The sequence below is a fragment of the Phaethon lepturus genome, unplaced genomic scaffold (genome assembly GCF_000687285.1).
Source record: "Phaethon lepturus isolate BGI_N335 unplaced genomic scaffold, ASM68728v1 scaffold555, whole genome shotgun sequence".
Lineage (NCBI taxonomy): Eukaryota > Metazoa > Chordata > Aves > Phaethontiformes > Phaethontidae > Phaethon > Phaethon lepturus.
The window spans coordinates 92299-113590 of NW_010538199.1; the positions used below are offsets into that span (position 1 = coordinate 92299).

The following is a 21292-nucleotide window of genomic DNA, read 5'->3' on the forward strand; positions in this document are numbered from 1 at the left end:
TCTGACCTTGTATTGGTGCTGTGTTCTTTGTCATGATTGCTGTCTGAAGGGTGCAGATAAATTTTTGCTAATGTGGCAGTTGTCATGTTGGGGATGTTACGTTGGAAGAGAACCCCCAATTTATTATGTATTCCCGAGGCTTTGCAATCATTAATTTTCCAGAGAAAGGGAGAAGAGAGCTGAACCCAAATTATTTTTTCCTTTCTTCCCTTTTTTTGTGTTCAACTAGAGGTGGTTGTAAGAGTACATAAAGTAACTTCGCTTGTTCTCAGAGTAGGAAATGCCAATTTTTCAAATTAATAGCTAATATTAAAATCTTGACTATTTCTAGAGTCCTATTATCTCTGCTTGGAAAGCATACAGATTATTTTGAATGTAGCAGAAACAGTTGTCAGCAGCTAGAAACTATTGGTAAAAGCTTTTTGAAGCATAGAGTATAGGTGCTGTTGGACATGCTTGTATTTGCAGTAACTGCGATGTATTGCCATGTAGACAGCCTCCGTGATGACTTGTCACAGAAATTTGGGTTTTGTATCTGGCTGAGGGCCAGCATGTAAATCCACTTCAGACTGATGGCAAATTAATGATAATTTGAAAATTGTAATTGGTCATTCAAGCCTTTTATAAAGCATTCTTTGGAATAAAGAAATCACTGGGGGGCTGTGTGTGTAAAGTAATGAGGTTTCTTGCCAGCATGCCCTCAAGGGCACTTTGTGTAATGTGTGAATATAGTTATTTGGGACTTCCTTAAAATAAACAAAGAGCTAAGTTGCTGGAAGATGGCTTCTACTGATTGGAATAATAATAATAGCAATAATAATAATAATCATAAAAAAAGGAAACCATGTTATTTTCCTGGTATATTTACAATTCTTTGTGCAATTTTTGTTCCAGGTTTCATAAGATATTTGAATTTGTCCCTGGAACTAATAGTTTATATTCTTTACCCCCAAAACTGAATATTAAATGTATCACAAGAATCATTGTTCTGTAATTGTTTGTTGGAACTTCCATTGCAACCGCAGTGCTGCTTGACTTAAGTACAGAAGGAGATAACTGCATGAAGGAGAGAGCCTGTTACCAATTAACAAAACTTGGGTGCTCACATTGTGTTTGTGTATTGGTTCTCCTATTTGCATAATGTAAAATATAGTGGGTTTTTTAAATAAAAAAACCAAGCATGGTATCTGTAATGTAGAAAAAACAGGTAATTTTTGTGTTGGTTTTACCAGAAGCATATCTTTTTATAATCAGAATAATTATTCTTCAATGCATAAATTTCAACTGTGTCATTGTGTTGATATTTCTGTTTGCAATATGTGGCAGGACCTGTTTTTTGTGTTTCACTGATGTTATTTAAAATTCATATAACACTTGCAGGGTTGTGTGTTTTTTTTTTTTTTTTTTTAATTAAGACAGAAGTTTTTAATATGGTTTGTTGTGTTCAGTGATAAGTGAATTAGACATTTTGTACCATTCCTCTGGTTGGTATCTTTGAGAGCTTACAACATTACATTGCTGCCTTGATTTTACAAGCAAAATATTTACTTGTCCTAAGTCAGTACAGGTGATATTTAAAGGCTTTCTTTAGCATCTGTTACTGCATAGTCTCATTCTTGTTTGGTTGATGCATCAAATGCTTTGCCTGGAAGTCAAGGTAAAGCTGTGCTGCAGTTTAATTACATATTATCTGTTTCTGGATTGCACTGATAAGTCTTTAACTACGTATAGAGTGCTTCAAGCTAGTGTTTAATAAAATACGGTTACACTGAAAACACTTCATTTGCTAACTGTCAAGGCTAGATGGGTCAGTAATCAAAGCTTTATTTCTGCTCCCTATATGTTGCAGTTCTTCTACAACTGGCAAGTGATGCTTTACCAAATGATATGGCCTTATCTCTTGCCTATCTACTTGCACTGCCGCAGGTATGTTGATAGTGATTTTGTTTGTATGCTTTTGCCAGGAAAGACTATTCATAGCATTTCAATATTCCATAAGAAAATGTAATTTCCTTAGGGTTTTAAAATTTAAGTCTTTGAATTCCTTTTAAATACACATTTTTATAGATTGTGCTTGTGTATTTAAAGGGGACTGTGAACAAATGCCATTAGACTGACTTATGACCATAGCACTGGTGAAAAGACACATTTTCTTACTTAAAATAGTAGTTGAGCCACTTGACAGACAGTTCTAATGTAGCTTAGAAATATGGGTAATAACATAGTGGTATAGAAGCAGCAAAACTGCAGTTGGAAAATCATTTTGGTTAGGTGTTTGTGCAAGGGGGAAAAACATAATGTAGAATTACCTTTGTGTGTGTAGGTTACTGACCGACTTCTGTGCCAGAAAAACATAGTCAGAGCTATTTCTAAATCACAGCAAGTAGCTTTCTAAAAAGTTTGTGCACTTAATGTTGTATGCTTGCTAATTCTTTCATCTAAATTAATGCTTTCTTTCTCCTAGGTGGTAGATGCCAACAAATGCTTTGAAAAGCAATTACATTCTGCGTTATCTCTCCAGCTGGCAAGTTATTACTATAGCCTGCAGATCTATGCTCGTTTGGCGCCATGTTTCAAGGACAAATGCCACCCTCTCTACAGGGTTAGTACTCTTTCTTTTTAAAACCATATTCATTAATGTTCAGCATTAAAGCTATTCTAAAAAGGCAGTACGTGAGTTAAGACTGTTAAGGAGCTGATCTGACTTACACTGTGAGCAGCCTGTTAAGTTACACATAATTATTCTTCTACAGTGCTGTAAACAGACAAGTACTTCACAATTTATGGAAGAGTTTTTGAAGCACAGTATCAAGTGTCATTTGTAGGTAATAGCATTGTCAGTCTTCAAAGTAGCTTGTAACAGTAATGAGCATAGTCTGTGCTGTCATCTTGCGATACTGATAGAATGTAGTACTTCCTCAGAAGAATGAAGTGTCCATTTCAACAGGAACGGTGCCATTCCATAGCCTTCCATGAGTTGCATTGTTTTGTATTTCAGTTTACATATGGTGTTTTGAAATCTCATCCTCATTCGTTGATGAATTTGTTGATTTCCTTTGACAAGTGTCTCTCTTTGAAATGGCACAGCTTTGCTTCTTATTCATTGCCTGTGATTAAAGCAGCTACATGGTAAATTCCAAATGAAATCAAAGAGGTGACATGCAGAAGTTTAGTAAGGCACCAGTTATCATTTCTGCTAAGACACCTGAGTAAAAACTCTTCTTTGCCACTCCACGAGAGCCTTTCCAGGCTTACATAAGTTCTTTCCTCCTGTACAGAAGCTCTCTGGACTGTTTGGTTTTCAGCCTAGCTTTGCATTACAGCTAAAAGAACACTTCTGGTCACAAGTTTTCTGGAAAGAGAGATCACTAAATCACCACTGTGGCATGAGAGGAGGTTTTTTTCCATGTTCAGAATGACTCCTAATTTACAGAGGAAAGCCTGTTTTGATACTAGCCCAGTTTTGCAATTAGGCAGCCTTTCATGTTTCTGCTGAGATTTGCATTCTGCTATCTTCTGTTTAGAAGCTAAAGGAAAACTTGTGGGCCTTGCAAAATATGTTGGTTGTGAAGAATTCATTCATGTTTGTTAAATAGTTTTCTTTGAACGTAGGTCCACCTGATGCAAGACACCTTTGATGGAAAAAAAGATATCTTTTTAATTTAGCTTTTTTAAACAGTCTTATTTTATAGAAAGAGCTGTGAAGCCTTTTGAAAGAGTAAGTCATAAGGATGAGGACAGAGATGTTAAACATTGAACTATTTCTACTCCAGTTGCCATTTAATAAGCAAAGTCTTATCAATGGCACCATGTAGTTTATCTCTTAATGATATGATCTTTGGCTAAATCTTTTGTTCCATCTTGGTAAAATACTGTATGTGACTGTGATAAGCAGTGGATTCTAAGTTGTTTGCTAAAAAGAGTATGTGCTTTGTGTGCTACGTTTAAGTACCACTCTTAAACAGTAGCTTTTTAAACCAACTGTATGAGAAGATCCTGAGTGAATAGCAAACCAAGAAAAAGAAAAAAAAAAAAAAAAGAAGCCTGAATGACCAGTAAGAAAACAGCACAGGAGAATACATTAGTTGTTACTAATTCCAAGGGCATGTTACTGAAATAGAAAAGGAGAAATAGAAACAGATGCTTTTGAGCAAAATAAGTACTCTTCCCCCTCCAAACCAACCAAACAAAAAAAACCCCAAACCAAACCCCGGACTTAAATGCCCAGTTCCCACTGCAAAGCAGCCATTTGTTTAAATGTACATCTTAGATGCTGGTGGTAAAGAATGGCTCCGCTTGCAAGTTGCTTTCCTCAGTGCCATAGCAGCTGCTATCCATTGGAATAGATCTAGCCATGGTTTTTATTTTTTTGTTTCCTAAGAGCTCTGTGAGGGGAAAAAAATTGATCTTAAACTTTTATGGTACAAACTTTTATGAAGATGATAAATTCAGTTGTAGATGTCATTCCATAGTAGATTTTCTTCCAGCTCATGCTACTGGTGTCTTGCATCATCTTTATCTTCTGACTGTTTCTCAAAACAGAAATACGTCCCTAGATCCTTTAACTGTATAGTTCAAAGCTATGCATTATTCTTAGAAGATAACAATGTATTTTTGTGGGTGAAGGTGCATAACCAATCCTTTTTTTTCCCCCTTGTTCTAAACCTTTACATATTCAATAAAGATCTAAATCTGGCACTTCAGCCACATGCTCAGAAGGTGGATCCTCAAGCTCATAGAGCATATATTTCTGTTCAACAGCATCTGAGTCACAGTAGGTGTGATTTCTGTAGTCCGATAAATGAAGTAGCCTGTCTGAAAACTCTAGCTGAAGTGATAAGAAGCTCTATAGAAGCATGGAGAAGTCTACACTTCCTTTGTTTACTTTAAAATAACATTGTATAAATCTTTCAAAACAGTACCTGAGTACCTCTGGCATAATGGGAGAAATGTTGTCAGAATTAAAATGACAGGTGTATTAAAAAGGTAGTTGGGAGTAGTGGGGGAGAGTTCCTCTTCCACTAGTTAAGACAGACTTTTAAGACTTGCTAGCTGCTTAACCTCCTTCCTTTTTCTGTGGCTTGCTGCCTGGGGAAGCCTCTGTCCAGCCTCTCTGTAAGAGGCAGAATTAGGTCTGCTTTCACCTCACATAAATTCACTGTCTACAAAGTAGTTTGTTGGGAAACAGTAGTGCTGTTTCTCTTTATTCCTGTCATTGTTCCACCACTGTTTCTGTCTGGTCACATCTTCCTTTGCAGGACTGTATTTAGGCTCTCTCTACTGCCCTCACTGCAATGGCCTCTGGATGCTTTAAGTGCATTAAGCAGCTGTGACAAATATGTCATGTGTGTCTTACTTTCTCTCCTCTCCTTTCCCTGAGGGGGAAACCAGCATGTGGAATAGTTTTTAAATGGTTACATGTGGGTATGTGTTTATCTTTTTTTGCATTCATGAAAGCAAGGTCAAAAGAAGAGTGCTTTGAACTTGGGACTGAATATTTAGAAGTTTGTGTTGATCTTACGGGAGCTCATTCTGCAGACTTGATGTGGCTCCCAAGGCAATTCTGTTGCTTATTTGTATAAGGTTGACCTTAATTATAAATACAACTGTATTAAGGCAGAGAAGCAGAACTCCCAGACATGGTCCTTATGCTACAGCTTTAGGTAATATCCTGAATGTACGATGTTGGATATAAAGACTTAATTTGAACTGGAAGTAAATACAGTATAAGAAGGCTGTATACAAGAAGAAGGAGAGAGGTAGATCTTATGGGCTACCCAGATGCATTACCCATGCTGTATGAGGTCTAATGGTTTTAACCTTATTTCATGGCACTGTAGTGCAGCTAGAAGTTAAATCTATGCACATGAGGTAATCTCTCATTCGAAATCAAATGCTCATTAAATTGTTGCATGTTGGTTTGTGTTCAGTAATAATATCCTGTCACATTCCTAAATTATGAACCTAACTCACTAGAAATAATGTATATATTTTTAATCTCCAGTTGGATTTGTGTACATGACGTTTTACTGGAATCTATTAACACTGCTGCAGTACTGACAAACTGTATCAGAGTCTTTTTTCATTCTGTCTCAACATTCAACTTTTTATCCATAAACTCAATGACTAGCACTGTCTGTTGTAGATGGTAACATGGTAGTGCTCTTCATTGTTGGCTTATGATGGACTTAAAACATGTCCTTTACTTTTATTACTATTTTGAGTCCCGGCTCCTCTTTAGCCCTTCTTTCTGCTTGGCTAATGATGCTGAAAACTAGCAATTTTCTTTGGCAGTGTAATTTCTTCCCTTTGCTTCACAGTTTGAATTTTCTGTCATATGTTCTGCATCAAGTTCAAGTGTCTTTGCTGGTCTTTAGGTTGCTCCACTTCCTTCCGTGCTGCTGTTTATGCCTAGCATTTACCTTTTTATGTACCAGACTGTTTGCTTGTACATGTTCAGATACTCCTTAATACTTGGTGTGGAGGAGGAGAATTCTATCTGTTTTGGTATATGCTTTGGTTTCTAAGTCCAGTGCATATCTGTGGTTCCAAAAGGAAAATCGGTAGAGATGAGAGTGTAACTTCTCGAATCTGTGCTGCACTATTCTCCCTCCTGTTGACCTTCCTCCTTCCTGCATGTGTGTGGAGTCTGTGACAGAGGAAAACCAGGGAGTGGGAGGGCAGTGGGGGAAGGCATTGTGAATGTGACATTAACTGGCAGACTAAGAACTTCTTGGGAGTTTTCTTCTTTTTTTTTCTTTTCTTTTTTCAAAAATATTCAATTAGGCCAAACACTGTAGTCTTGATATGTAGCATAACATTTGAATAATTCAGAGAGCTTAGTATCATCAGAAAACTTAAATATTTATTGTTTATCCCTTCTTCAGGACATTGATGAGAGATTCTGAATAAAAGTGATCTCAGAACCTGCCCCTAGAGGACTTGCTGCTGGCTCTCCCCTATCTGAAAAGTGATCATTAAGCTTTCGGCTCTCCTTCACCAGGTTTTGGTTCATAAAAGGACCTTTCTTCCAACCCCTTGGCAGCTTAAGTTTCTTGACTGGACTTCCGTGGGGAAACTTGTCAAAGAATTTTGGAAGATCTGTATATATTTTGCCACAGGATTCCCTTTGTCCATGTGCTCATTGACACCCTCATAGCCCTCCAGCAAGCTGACAAAGTGGATTTCCCTTTACAGAGGCCATGCTTTTTCTTTCCCACCAACCTCTGTTAATGAATGCATGTGCTCAGTGGTTTTATTCTTTGTTACAGAGTTTGCCATATTACTAGGGGTGGAAATCAGACTCGTTGATCTGTGATCCCTACGAAGATCCCCTTGAGATAGATTTTTTTTTTTTTTTTTTTTTTTTTTAGATGGGACTTGTACCCTGGCACAGTGTTTTTTTATAATGTACATTGATGCACCTTAGCCTGTCATTTAACATAATTTCACATTAGTGTTTGTTGCGAACTGAGGGATGAACACCATCTGGTCATGGTGGTGTGCAAGCACATAACTTACCTAATTGTCCTGACACTTCCCAGATGTTTTCTTCTAACTCATCTAGCTCTTCTGAGCTCTCTCCCCCAGATCTTCAGTAGTGAGGGCTGACACAAAGATCTCACTGATTTCTTCTGTTGTGGACTTACCCATGAGTGCCCCTTTCACACCTCTTCACCAAGTGAAAAGCCTGCTTTTCACCACTTCTCTAGCTGGCTTCCTGATTTTGAGTGACTTTTCAGAACTTTTTGCTATCAGCTTTACTGGTCTTTATAAGGCACTTTCCAGGTACTTTTAATTTCCTCTTTGGCCTATCAGATTTTGTGAGCTTGCCTCATTATTTCATTTATTCCTCAGTGATGTCTCAACAAAAAACCACACATTTTTTAAATGAATGAATATCTAAGCTAATAAAAATTGACAGCTCACTAAACACTACTGTGTTCGAAGGCTTAAACCTCAGGTAAGCTCTTCTGAATTAGTAGTCATTGTGGATGTTTTTGAACATGTTCCAGTATGATCCCTGAAATAGTAATCCAGCAATGAGTGACATTGCAGTCAGATTGTGTCAGCTCTGTTCTGTTGGTTGAGGTGTGTTTGATATAGATAAGGCAGTGTTTCACAGATCCTCATATTTCTTTGTTAAGCACACAACATGACAAAGCATTGCCATTCTTAGTTGGGACCAAATAATATTTAGGTGGCTCAGAAAAGAGCTATTGTTAGATAGTTGATGGTTTGGGGTTTTTTTCCCCTGGTTTTATTTCTTCAAGATAAATTGTGCTTAAGAAACAGAGATGGTTACAGTGTTGTTTATTTTTATTTCTCAGGGGTTATATAAGCTATTCTGTTAAATACTACTTCTGAAAGCAGAGTGAGTGTTGTTCCTGAGCCAGTTGTTCAGAAATACCTTTTAGAAAAGAAGGTCTTCAGCCATTCCTTCAGCAGAGGTTCGAGGTCTAGCTTGCCTGTGTTCCTCTGGAGAGAGATTTGTGGCTTTTCATGCAAGGGAGGTAGATGGGATAAGTACTAATTCTTTCCTTCTTGCAAAGGATTTTGTTCCTCCCTGGAAAACAGTATAAAGGTGACCAACAGTTTTTTAAAGCAGTCTTCCCCTAGTCAGTTGGCTTTATCTTCTCTTTTATTTTCCTTTTCTGTGCTACTGTAACTATTTTCTCCAGTCAGTGAACATCTTTAATATTGCAAGCAGCCTGATTGAAATTTTCTATTCGTCTTAAAGTACAAAATGTTTTAGCAAAATTTTTTTCATCTGGGTTGCCAATATAGGTAACTTCTCAGACAATGCTGAATTCCCATCAAGTGAGAGAGCTGGTTCCTCCATCGTTTATTTGGTGATTTGGCTGTTTGGTGGTGGGATTTTTGTTTGTTTGTTTTGGTTTTGTTTGTGGGTTTTTTTGATCTTGGAGAGTTGAGGATAAATGCTAGATTGGCCTCTATAAATTTAGCCTAAGAAGCTATTCATGAAAATGTACATCACAATAAGAGAAGGTGGTCACTGAGAAATTCGTGTTTCTAATCAGAAGTGCTAGCAGTGCTCCTGAATTATGATAAAAAAATATTTGACTTCTGGCATTTTAATAACTGTCAGGGAAGAAGGAGTTATGTGTTCTGTAGCTCATGGAATAGTTTTCAAGCTTTAAATTAGTAAGATACAGAAATATTTGCATGTATCCATTCTAGTAACTGTATAAATTGAAAGGATACAGTATTGAACTTAAACTAAAACTGTATCATATTGTACTGAAGTTTTACAGTAGGAGTCTGTGCTTGTCCCAAAGTCTGTATACTTTGTATACTACAGCTGCTGCCATATAGACCAAGATTAAAGACATATTCTAAAAGAATATACAATAACATGATTTATTAAAAAAGAAAGCACAATGATTTTTTTGAGAAAAGGGAGATAGACGGAAGATTAGGATAATTACCTGAACTGTGACATTATTTACTGAGAATAATGCTGACTGCAAATGGGAAATTAATTATGTACTATGAATTTAGTAGGCACTTCACTCAAAACTATGTAGCAATTTCCTATTTTCAGCGGTGTTCTTTCAGTTGACATTTTAACCTTTTATATGTCATGTGTTCATTCCACTAAAACAGATGTCAGATGAAATGATGAGATGAGATTTTTCTTCCTAAATGTGACTTGTCAGTGTCTTTCTTAATAAGAGAGAGTCTGTAAGAGAACACAAGGTAGAGAAGAAACTATGAAAACCTTTTGTCTTGGGACAAATTATTCCTCATTCTTGCTGGAATAGCTGATTGAAAACAAAGCAAAAAAGCATTTAAAACGGAGATTTAAAATGGAGCACTAGAGCAATTTGTTCAACTCTTCAGACACAAGTCATTCAACATGACTGTAGAAACAACTGCCTGGACAGCTTTGCAAATTATTTTTATACTTTATTACTTAACAGCAGCCTCTTGCATTATTTTTTTTTTTCCTGCAGCAGTATTGGCTTCTGTATTACGTTGATTTAACATATACCTGGTGGTTTTGTTTGGGCTCAAAGTCACTTCGTTGTCATTTTTTTTTTTCCTGCTGCTGGCTATTAAAAGATCATTTGTTACTTTTATAGCAAAGCTTCATCGGTTAGGAATTTACCTTTCAAGTATTTTCAGTAAAAATTCAAGGCAAATTCTGGACTAACATGCAGATATTAACATTCAATAATCTATAGATACTGCAGATACCTGGGCTGACTAGATGTTTTAATTTTGTGCTGGGTGGCTTTTTGACCTTGAAACAAAATCTATATATGAAATCGGTTTTGTTAACTGCATTTTCTTCCCAGTTTTGAGTATTCTGATAATTCTAGGCAGTGATTGTTGTACCTCAGCAAATAGAGTTAAAAAAAAAATCCTGCAGAACATGGTTTTGTATAATAGATGCTGTATGCTGTTAGCCCGATTCTAATGCTATCTCTAGTGTAATTTCTGAGGCAGAAATAAAAACAACAGGTAATATTACTTTAAGGTTGTTTGCTAGCAACATCTGGTTCATAATTCAAAACTAACAGTGTAACTCTCAATTGTTTCTTGTTCAGTCTTTTCTGGGGGTTTGCTGGCAGAAAATATTCCTGGGATTCCACTTAGGTCGTACCTTTAATCATACCAGCATCTTGGGCAACCACTTGTCCTTAAAAGATTCAATTAGTTTCCAACATAACGATCTTGAAGCGGCAGTGGTGTATGCTGCCTCTTATCCAAGTGTTTCAGTTTTCAACCACTACGTCTCAGCCGGGTTCAATATATTTTGTTATATTCAAAACATATAACAGTTCTTCTATTTTAAAAAAGAAAACAAACCAAAACCACACAAAAAGATAGCTTGTTCTTTTTATGCTGCAGTTTTGAAATATTATAATCTTCCAGCCTTTTGTAGACTTTTGTATTTCCAACATATTTCTGTTCATAAAGCAACAAAGCAAATTTGCTTGAAATATCATTTATGATCGTATGTTTGCATTTTAATTGTTATCATAGGTCCTTACTGCCTGATAGCGGAAGAAAGCAGGACTTTGGAAACAAAAGTAGTTAGTTCCAATGTCACTGAAATTGCCAGTACTTATTTACAATCTCTTTACCTGTGTTTTCATGGTCCTCTTGGAATTCACCAACTCTTTCGGTTTTGTCTGGTTTTTTTGGTCATAAATTAGTTTATTCTAATTTCACTGCAGATGTACATATCTTCTTTTCACTACTTTCCCCAGAAATTCAAATAACCCTTTTATAAGTTAGTGCTAGCCTTAAACCCCTAAGCAGACTAGGACTGTGAAGCCCTCGGTCACCTGTGTAATCTGCATTTTGTATAACATCTTACAAATTGTGTCTGTATAATGTGTAAGTTTGGGGAATGTTTTAGACTCGGCCAATTTAAGCAAGAGCTAATGGTACTGACTTTTAAACTGCGATCCAGGAATATTTGTTTTATACAGCCACCCATCTGGAATGAAGTTTTAAAATACCGAGTTTCAGTTCTTGGAAAAAAGAAGAATCTGGATGAAATCTGTGGTGAAGGTGAGAAGGGAAACTAGGGAATCGGAGTCTACAGCTGTGTTCCCAGATCTACAAAATCCAGGTCTACGCTTTTGAGTACAGTATGAAATTGCTAGTTTGCATCACCTATGTACAGTACTGTGGTGCCAAGTGTTTTTTAAGAGCATGAACAGGCTTTAAAATCATTATACTTAAATATACCAGAGACATTGATGGATCATTTAAGATCATAAATCTGAAATAGAAAATTGTTTTAATGTTGTCTGAATATACAGGACTTAGCTATATGTTTGATAGTTGAGGATTTATTGCCCTTTTTTTTTTTTTTTTTTTTTTTTGGTAGTTTGTGCAACTTTATTCTGACACATCTTGTAGCATATAAAAGGTATTCCAGAAGGTAGGCTTATATGTTGACTTGGTGTGGTTTCACGGGTGGCTGACGGGATTTACTGTTTCCTGTATCCATTTAAAAAATGGCTAGGAAAGCTGATCCTGAACAAATCAGTGTTGTCACCCAACAATATATGTAGCTGCAGCGGTGGGAGGAAAAAGAAAGTTGAGGTATCCTTGTACTTGAGTGATGTGACAGTGCAGGTTTTATTTCTGAGATGTTCTGGTCTTTCATCTCAACTATATGCTTTATCTTTGGCTTTGAGCAGATCAGATGTGAGACAGGTGTGATCTGAAAGGTAGGCCACCCCAAATTCATATGGCACTGTGTCGAAGTTAACGTACTCTTGACTCACAGCATGACAACAGACTCAGTTGAGGACAAGTGTCATTTGTTTTAACTGATGAAAAGCTGTCCCGTGGAGGGATGGGTTTTACTTCTTGAGTGAATAGGCACGTTGAGGATTTCACTTTGAGTGAACTATTTCTTTAGTGTAAATCTCTTTTCCTGCCTTGGTATGTGACGAAAAGTGTCACCTATACATGCTTCTCTTCATTCTTCCCCCGCCACCTTGCTTCCCTCTCCATCAAATTTATAGCACATTGAATCTTTTGCTACAAGGATTGTGGCAGTTGCTACAAAAGGCTAGGGAGAGCTCTCCTCTTTTCCCTGAAATGTAAGTGCTTTCCAGAGGTGTAGTTTAGTTCCCTTGGAAGTGCTGGAGATGGGCAACAACCAGAGGCAGGAGAGTGATCCAGGTGCAACTGTGTCTGTAGCAGGAATTTTACCCCCTGCTCCCTGGTGTCTCTTGCTTTGCTCATGTGCTGTCATCTCCTAGTTTTGCTAAACGCCAGGGTTTTACTTGGTGTGTCTTCCTCTGTAGCATGATCTCTTTCCTAGGAACACGTATTACAAAGATCTGGACACAAGGTGTCCTCTGCCTTGCCATTCGGACTCCTGTGGCTCACTGCGGTTGCAGCTTTTGGCCATTACCAAGAGATTATGGTTCAAAAGGTGATAGAAATATTTTGCAACTTCAATCCAGGAAGGTCCACATCATCAGTTATGTATTTGAGGTCATTATGAGCGGATTAGCCTTGATGGTCTAATCGGCTTTTCTCATCAGTGTTGCTAGTAATTTCTGCATTACAGTCTGAAGATCATTTACAGTAAAAACAAAATCAAAGGAATAATATTCCTTTTTAGAACAATTGGAAAGATTCTTGGTCTAAAAAGAAGTAAACAAACTAAATAGCCTTACAGTGATCTAATATTATCTCAATGATGTGTTTAGAGAGGAGCTTTTTATTTTTTATCTCTCTTACCATAGCTGTAAAATTGTTGCCACTCTTAGCAGGAGAGGAACAGGAAAAAAATTCACTCAGATTCTTTCTTTTTTTTCTTGATGTGTATGGCTGAATTAAGTCTTTTAAAGAGATCTGAAAGAAAAAATAGATAGCAACTTGCCGGGTTGGGGGGGAAGAAATTAAAGATTAATGTAGGGATCAGGATTTAGGGTAAAGACATTCCAAGATCAAAATCTCTTATCTCTTTTCAAAACCACTGTTGCTTTTATCATTTCAGAGTGACATACAGATTCTAAAGGGCTTCACAGGTGTGACTCCCAGAGGATGGTCAAAGAGAAATACTGTTTTAAATCTTCTGGTCAGGTGGATCCTGATCCCCAGTTGAGGCTTACTGGTAATGGCTGGTGGTGCAATATTGACAGTAACTTGTCCTGACCTGTGCTGAGTAAATCACATCTAGTAGCATGAAATTAAATTTGCTTTATGCTGAAGTGATGGGTGCTTCCTGAATCATCAGGGAGGGGAAGCCATGTTCAAATGTCTGTCTAGAATTACGGAGGAGATCTATCTGCCAAAGCAGGGAGTCAGACCCATAGGCACAATTTCTAAGTATATGAAAGACTCTGAAAAGCCAACAGTTTAGGGGTTTTTGGTGGGTTTTTTTTTTTTTTTGAAAGATAGCATTAGAAAGAGAACAAGTTGAATATGACTGATCTTACCTGTCCAAGTTCATTTGTATTTACACAAATTGATGCAGGTTTTTTTTTTTTTTTTTAAGTGCCTATTACAATTTTAAGAAACTCAAAGAATTTTTAAATCCTATGAATGCTGCCATAAGAGTCAGCCTTTACGGATTTTGCTAATTTGCTTTATGGGCAGCTACTATTACTAGGTAGTTATTATGGTCTTTTCAATTAAAAACTGTTTAGACTTTTGAATACCGCCAATACGGCTATAAGGATCTTTCTGTATTAGTGTTTGTCAGAACAAGCATCATGTCTAATTGAACTAGGTACCTAATGGATGTAGAAGTATTTGTGGTTATCTTTTTTAAAAAAAGATGTATCATTAATGTCAAGCTGTGAAAGAATTAATACTTAAGATTACAAAATACAAGTTCTCCGCAGCTTGATACCAAACAGTTCAGGTGTTTGTGTTTTCTAATTGAGCTTGTGTTGAATGCCTAATAAAGACTGTGCAAACAACATTGTTAGTTAAGAAAACATTTTAAATCTACAAAAGGATGGCAGATCTCGGAGAAGGAAAACCATGTGTGTTTACAGTAAATGGATTTTGCAAACAACCGTAACTTGGGAAAGATTGCTTTTTATAGGTTAAAAAAAACCCTAGAAAGTCTCACATCAGATATCAGTATAGGCTCTTGCATGAAGCAGGTTGTGGGATTTCTCTAAACTAATTTTTGATTTCACATGTTCTAATAGTTAAGAGCATAAGTCTTGTAAGGTATAAAAGAGTACAACACTTGTCTGAAAGACTTTTGGTGGCAAAGAGTTCAACACAATCCTTGGCAACTGTTTGCAATAAAAAAACAATGTATGTTTTCTTTAGCTTGAACGTATATAAATATGATAATTTACCAGCTAGCACATCTCATACTTTCATCTCCTAGAAGGAAGAGTTTGATGTGCTTTTTTGCCTTACACATGTATGGATATACATACAAGGGTATTCATACGGCGTATGATGGTATCACTCTATCATTAATAAACCCAATAGACTCTGCTTCTGAAGACATTATTTGTATATTACTGTAAGATCTGTTTCTTAAATCCTTTAAATCATTCGTGTGGTACTTTTCAAAGTGATCCCTTTTGTAAAATATTTCAGAACTTCAAAACCCAGAAAAGAACCTGGTAGTGGGAATCAGTTACCTTGGGGACAAGCGTCAGTGTAATTTTTGTGTTTCTCATTCCTCATATGTATCTCCAAGGACCACACTGATTCTTTAAACAACATGTACATCAGATTATCTTCCACTTTCTTCTCTTTCCTTCCTTGTAACAGTTTGTCATTGTTACTACTTGTTTTGGTACTACTGTATCACATAGTGGTCCTTGATCCAGGTTTCTTCCTTTATTTTTATTACCTGGTATTGAAACAAGAGGTAGAAGAGGTTCAGATAAGAAAAACAGTGAAACAGTACCGGCCAATTAGATAGAGAGCAGTCCTGGCAGAACTGCACGCTTTCATTACATCTTTGTAGGTATTATTTGGCAAAAGTATTCAGAGGAAAATGATGCATGAACAGGCAGCATGGAAGATTGCACACAGATGCTTTTAGGGAAGTGTAACAAATGGGGAATGAAGGTTGGCACTAGTGATAAATGTCATTTGAGACGGTGACAACTTGGTCAGAATGTTATGGTTGGAAGTGGCAGGTTTTTGTTCCTTTTTTTTTTTTTTTAAAGTTAATCTCACATTTGAAGATGATGATTGACAATGTATTGAAGACAAGGGTGGACAAAAAATAAAATGGTTTTAATCTACCTGTCTTAGTAATTAGTATTATTTTCAGTTATTGTTGTAAATAGTCACGGTGAAAAATTATGCAGTGTTCAGGAAACTTACTAAAAATGGTATCTTTTAATCTTCAGAACCCGTTTCTCAAGGAAGAATTGTGGCATATTTATTCAAAAATACTTTCAAGATTGTGTAGCTTATGAACAATCTGGTGGGCTGTGCACTGGAAGAAGAGTGCTGGCATTGGGATTCTACTCTTCTTAATGGAGAGAGGGGAAATCTAGCAAAAGGGAGCAAATTTACCCTCCTAGATCGTCAGAGGGATTTGCCTTCTCAGTGGACTGTACAGAGGATTTAGGCAATTATGTTAAACAGCTTTCCTCGTCTTGCTCTGACTTTCCCTGTCTTCATGCTCTGTTTTCTAGTGTATCATCTAAAATGAGATACCAGGGTACGTAATAAGCAGTGGATTGGTTTCCAGCTGATATAATTGTATTGTAGAGGTACTGCTCTGCTTGCCGATCTCTTTTCTGAGGTTTTATTATTCTGTTACCAATCTCCTAAGCAACCTTGAAAGAACTACTGATGTTGTTTATAAAATCAATGAGCTTGCAATGTTTAGAGGGCTTCAGAAAAATATCATGTGGAGAAGAAAAAGGATGCCCTGTAGCATTTAATACGAATTGGTGAGCAGCCTGTCAGCTAAGACTTGAAAAGGAAAAAAAAAGAACAAAAAGAAATCAATTTAGAATGACCAGCAAGTCATAGAAAAATTCGCGGATGCCTCAGAATTCAAATATGTGGTGCATATTTTACCCTGCTGTTCACTCTACTTAATGTTCAGAAGTTTAGCTTCTAATTTAGCAGAATCATTTTGTAATAAAAACAAAGTATATTTGTCCAGCCCACTCAACATTTTTGAGATCACAGCAGTTAAATCAGCTGTTTCTTTTAGAAAATACGTCAACTACATTTGGCATCCCCGGGTATTTTCTGGTGGCTCTTTGGGTGGCACTCCTTCCTCAGTGGGTGCTACACAGAAGTCAGAGTGCTTCCCTGTGGCATTGTGCTGCTCGTGGCCTCGTTTGTCATGGAAGAGTCATCAAGGTATTGAATGGGTGTGCTGAGTGATTCCGTGTCGCACATGGCTGAGTTCAAGTTGAGGAGCCCCGACATAGCCACTGTCCCGGTCTTGAGATAGTTGGGATACCGTACCTGTGTTCCTTTTTCATTTCGATCATGCAGGCTGCATTTGTTTCATGTTCTAAGTTGTTGCTTTGCTATGTGGGGTTTTGACTACAGAAGTTAATGGTTGATTAATTATACACTTGATGCATAATTTCTTTCATTTTCAAAACAAAGGTTGTCCTAATGTATGGGTGATCAATATTTAATTACTTGAAGATTTCAGGGAGTAGGGAATGCCTCCTGTGTAATTTGCAGATCCTGCAACACTTCTCGTTCTTTGAAAGTATCAGTGCTCAAGACTGAAAATGCTAAGCTAATCCTTTTTCCAATTCTGTATAATAGAAATGTATCAGAAATTCAGTAACGAAAAAAAGAGGTTGCAATATTGTTTCCATTCTTATTTTTGAGATAGCGTCTCTGTTTTAGAGTAAACTTATTGTGTTTGTAATTGAGGAGATACTTGGTAAGTTTTCTTTGATTAGTTGAAGTATTTTACCAATCAGTCACCTGGTTCAATGTTAATAAAAATGGGGGTTTTAAAAACAAATACATTCAGTCAGGCTGAAGTACTTGTTAGTATTAATTTGGGTAGGTAAGTTTGTTTGAATTTTTGTAGCATATGGAATAGTCTAAAATATTCCAAAAGGATAAAGTTTAATGTCATAGCAAATAGGCCTTAGAGAAAATACGGAATTCTGTTGTACTTAAAACTTCTGAGAAATGGAAACAAATATTTCAGTTCTGAATAGAGGCATCAGTTATAAAATGAAAATTTTTTTGGCAGGACTACTTTTTAGTAGTCCTTCTACAGGACTTTTTTTAGTCTGTTGTCAATTATTTTCACAGGCTGATCCAAAAGCGTTGATTCAGCTGGTCACAAAGCATGTTACTCAGTATGGCTATACAGACTGGCCTGAAGAAATCGCAACTTTGATAAATCAGCTGCATTACTACAATGAACGACTACTGGATTTCACTCAAGCTCAGATTCTGCAAGGACTTGGCAAAGGAGTGGATGTGCAGAGGTTTACAGCAGATGGACAGTACAAGAGAGAAACAATACTAGGATTGGCAGAGTAAGTAATGTCTATGTTTATTTTCTTTATTTTAAAATGGAATTACTTTAAGCTGTAAGTCAGGAAAGTAAATTGAAAGTAGCGCTGACCTTTAGAAGAGATAAATTACCAGTTGCTTTAGATATTTACACTGTAATGCTGCTACAGCTGGACTCTTTTCTACTCAACTATTCCACTTAAATGAAATGTTGCTCAAATAAATGGATCGATAACTTTTAATTGAAGCTATAACTCCTTGTTTATTAACTGCTAATATTAAAGTTAATCAGGGATGAATGAAATCAGAGCACAGGTGGAGGTCTGATCTCTTCCTTTCATGTCCTGTAAACCTGCCCTAGCAATCTGTTGGGGCACACCCAAGCATCAAAGTTTGTAATGAACTATATTACAACTATATTATAACGATGTTACAAAATATTAATAAACTGTATTTTATTTTTAATAATTTAATTAAAGCTACTGTATATTACAGTAGTTTTCCCTGTAGTCATTTGGAATTACTGAATCTTTCACTGCATATGTTCTGATATTTACAATGCTTTTTTCTCATGTTTCAGTTATCCAGAATACAAAAAAAGGAAAGATACAGGATAGTACTGTCTTTTAATTTTAAAAATACCTTTAACATCTGCATGCAGGTATTTTAAGAGGTGTACAAGTCATGAATATATATAAAACGTACAAGCATATATACTTGTTATATATAATGTATATACATATTATATACATGTTTTGAAGGCAGTCACAGCTGAATAGCTGCTAGACTGTCAAAGAAAGAGTTCAGTGAGAAGCTTTTAAATAATTTTTAACCTAATTTTAAACTACTCTCTGCATACGGCTCCTGAAGAGCGTATTTAGTTGTTTACAGTCTTCCACCTATGTAGCTGCTCATAGCTACAATTCCAATAGAAGTTTGTTAGTAAAAAACAATGATATGAAATGCTGAGTAACGGAAGGAGTATAACCTCAGGTTTTGAACACTAATTAAGCTGCTGCTTTGCATCTATAAAATCTATACCTGCTTATATTTTGCACTGCATTCATAAAAATAGCTTGTAAGCATCTTTTAATGTTTCCATTGGAGTTACCTGTTTTGTATGTATTGTTCATTGAACACATGTCCTGTGAGTAGCATGTCAGTAGGTGAATGTTACTGTAGATAATCATCAAGGTGTAACTTCAACACAAAAATCCTTCTGTTATTACAGATATTCATTTTGGATGCAGCACGGTTACGTACATGATCATCCAAGAGTCCTTTAGATACTGTCTTTCATAAAAATAAAGTAAATATGAAGAGAAAGTTCCTTACAGGAAGTAGAATTGGAACACAGTATGGCAGGGCTAGTAAAAATCAGGCTTCATAGTGTGTGGATGAGGGTGGTAGTTTGGTGTTAGGCAGTTGCAGTGATCCAACTAATTACTTGTTCAGCTTGCAGGTTCCTTGCTTTAATCTTCTCAGCTCACTCTTAATCTGCATTTTCTAATGAAGACAATGTGCAAATTCAATATAATTGTGTAGCATATTTTTTCTTATTTTTGGCTTATCATTAAGTGCCTCATGTTTTTAATCTTTTATGAAGTGCTGTTTACAGGAACAATACCTGGAAGAGATGGTATCTTATTTACAAAACAGCTTTGTACTAGAATGAGCAATTTGCTAAAACCGCTTAACAAATAGTTGTCAATTTTATCTTTCCTATTTGGTGTATTGCCATTAGAGCTTATTATGCATTATTTATAAAATATTTAAAGATCTGGGTGCCTCACGGACTTAACCAAGGTTAGTTCTCTAGCAGTTAACAATTTATTTGGGCAAAATAGAGCCAGAATGTATCTCAAAAGGAATTAGGGAAACTAGAGCAAGACTGAATGGGAATTCTTGAATAATCAGGTGAAGTCCTGTGTAGTTCAGGCCAGCTGTGGTATATAAGGTTTCTAAATTCTTCTTTTACTGGAGTCCAGTTTTTGGGTGGCTTTTTTTTTTTTTCTTCATTCACCTGCTTTGAGGTCTTCAGCCCTTCACTGCTTCTCTTAAAATGTTGACATCAGAAGTTGACTTAAATGATTTAATACTAATTTCTTCCTTGTCTTATGTCACCAATCTGAAATACTTATTTTAGATTTTTTAGAAAAATTGTGCAATTATTAAGCAATCTGAATTTCATAACTTAGCTTGTGCTTATTGGTTTCTCAGAATGATTTTGGTGCATATGAACTAGGTCCCTTTCCAGTAGACTAAACCAGAAGGTTCTATACAAAACTACATTGAATATACTTAAGCTTTTATTAGTGACATGAGCTTCTGAACCATTGTGTATGCTTCTGCTATACTGCTCTGCTCTGTTGCCAGTATAGACACAGCCTTTTCTCCGTGATGCATTGCTGCTGCAGAACTTAACACACAGTTGTAGCCTTCCATCTCATTTTCCTGCTTCAAACATGAGAGGAAACTAAAGGCTCTTGGCTTAAATTTTCATTTTACTTCTCCCAAGTTGGATTTAAAAAAAAAAAAAAAAAATAACCCCAAGAAAACGTTTTTTGAGGAGAGGCAACTGGAAGAGTGGATCTCATTTCCCGTTACTATGATTGAATCCGATGGTGGTTCTAATGCTTTGTAGCTGATTTCAACAGAAAATGTTGAAGACAGCGATTGTGAGCAAACACATGCACATGGGTGATACAACAGTGGTTTTAGAGAACAAGATAGAAGCTGCCAAATGTTTTATTTCTGTGAGCTTGAAGATAGGCAGCAAAACCCCAGCTGAACGCTACTGCACAGGCATATGTTTTGGTACCTTCACAGGCATATTTATTGGTACTTTCGCAATGAATACCAGCACACAGGCAGGGTGGCGAAGAGCCATGCACAAGAACTGCTTCTGACTTTGTTTTCGCACCAGTGCAAAACCAAGTCATTCCCGTGAAACGAGGCAGAGGCAGTACACCCAGACTGCGCCCGCACCGGAGCCTTCAGCGGGCATTTCTCTGGCAGGCTTCAGGCTCACGGAGACAGGCAGTTAGAGCTGGGCATGAAAAGAGGTATGCAACAACAGCAACAAAAAAAACTGCAACAAAAAACCCCGTAAAAGACACACCCCCCCACCCCGAAAAATGGGTTAAGAGGTCCTTTCCAAGGCAATGGCCATTTTTTCAGCTTTTCATTGTGTGACACCTACTTGTTCTTGTCTTGTCAGTATTATCTTGACAATGAATAGCTTGGGCACCACTGAAGAGAGCTTGGCTCTCTCCTCTTTGCACTGTCCCATCAGGTGTTTCTATACATTGATGAGATCCCCTTGAACCTTCTGTTCTCTAAGCTA

At 36.7% G+C, this 21292-nt stretch overlaps 1 protein-coding gene across 1 annotated transcript in view; it reads left to right on the top strand.

Moving 5' to 3' along the window:
* The window catches only part of NBAS (neuroblastoma amplified sequence), a gene marked incomplete at both ends in the record, with an annotated part of 125169 nt that overhangs the window by 87223 nt on the left and 16654 nt on the right, over positions 1 to 21292 (top strand). Inside the window, 3 exons of the mRNA XM_010286700.1 lie at positions 1850 to 1926; positions 2465 to 2602; positions 17740 to 17969. Coding sequence (XP_010285002.1) covers positions 1850 to 1926; positions 2465 to 2602; positions 17740 to 17969 — 445 coding nt within the window. The remainder of the gene's footprint in view (positions 1 to 1849; positions 1927 to 2464; positions 2603 to 17739; positions 17970 to 21292) is intronic.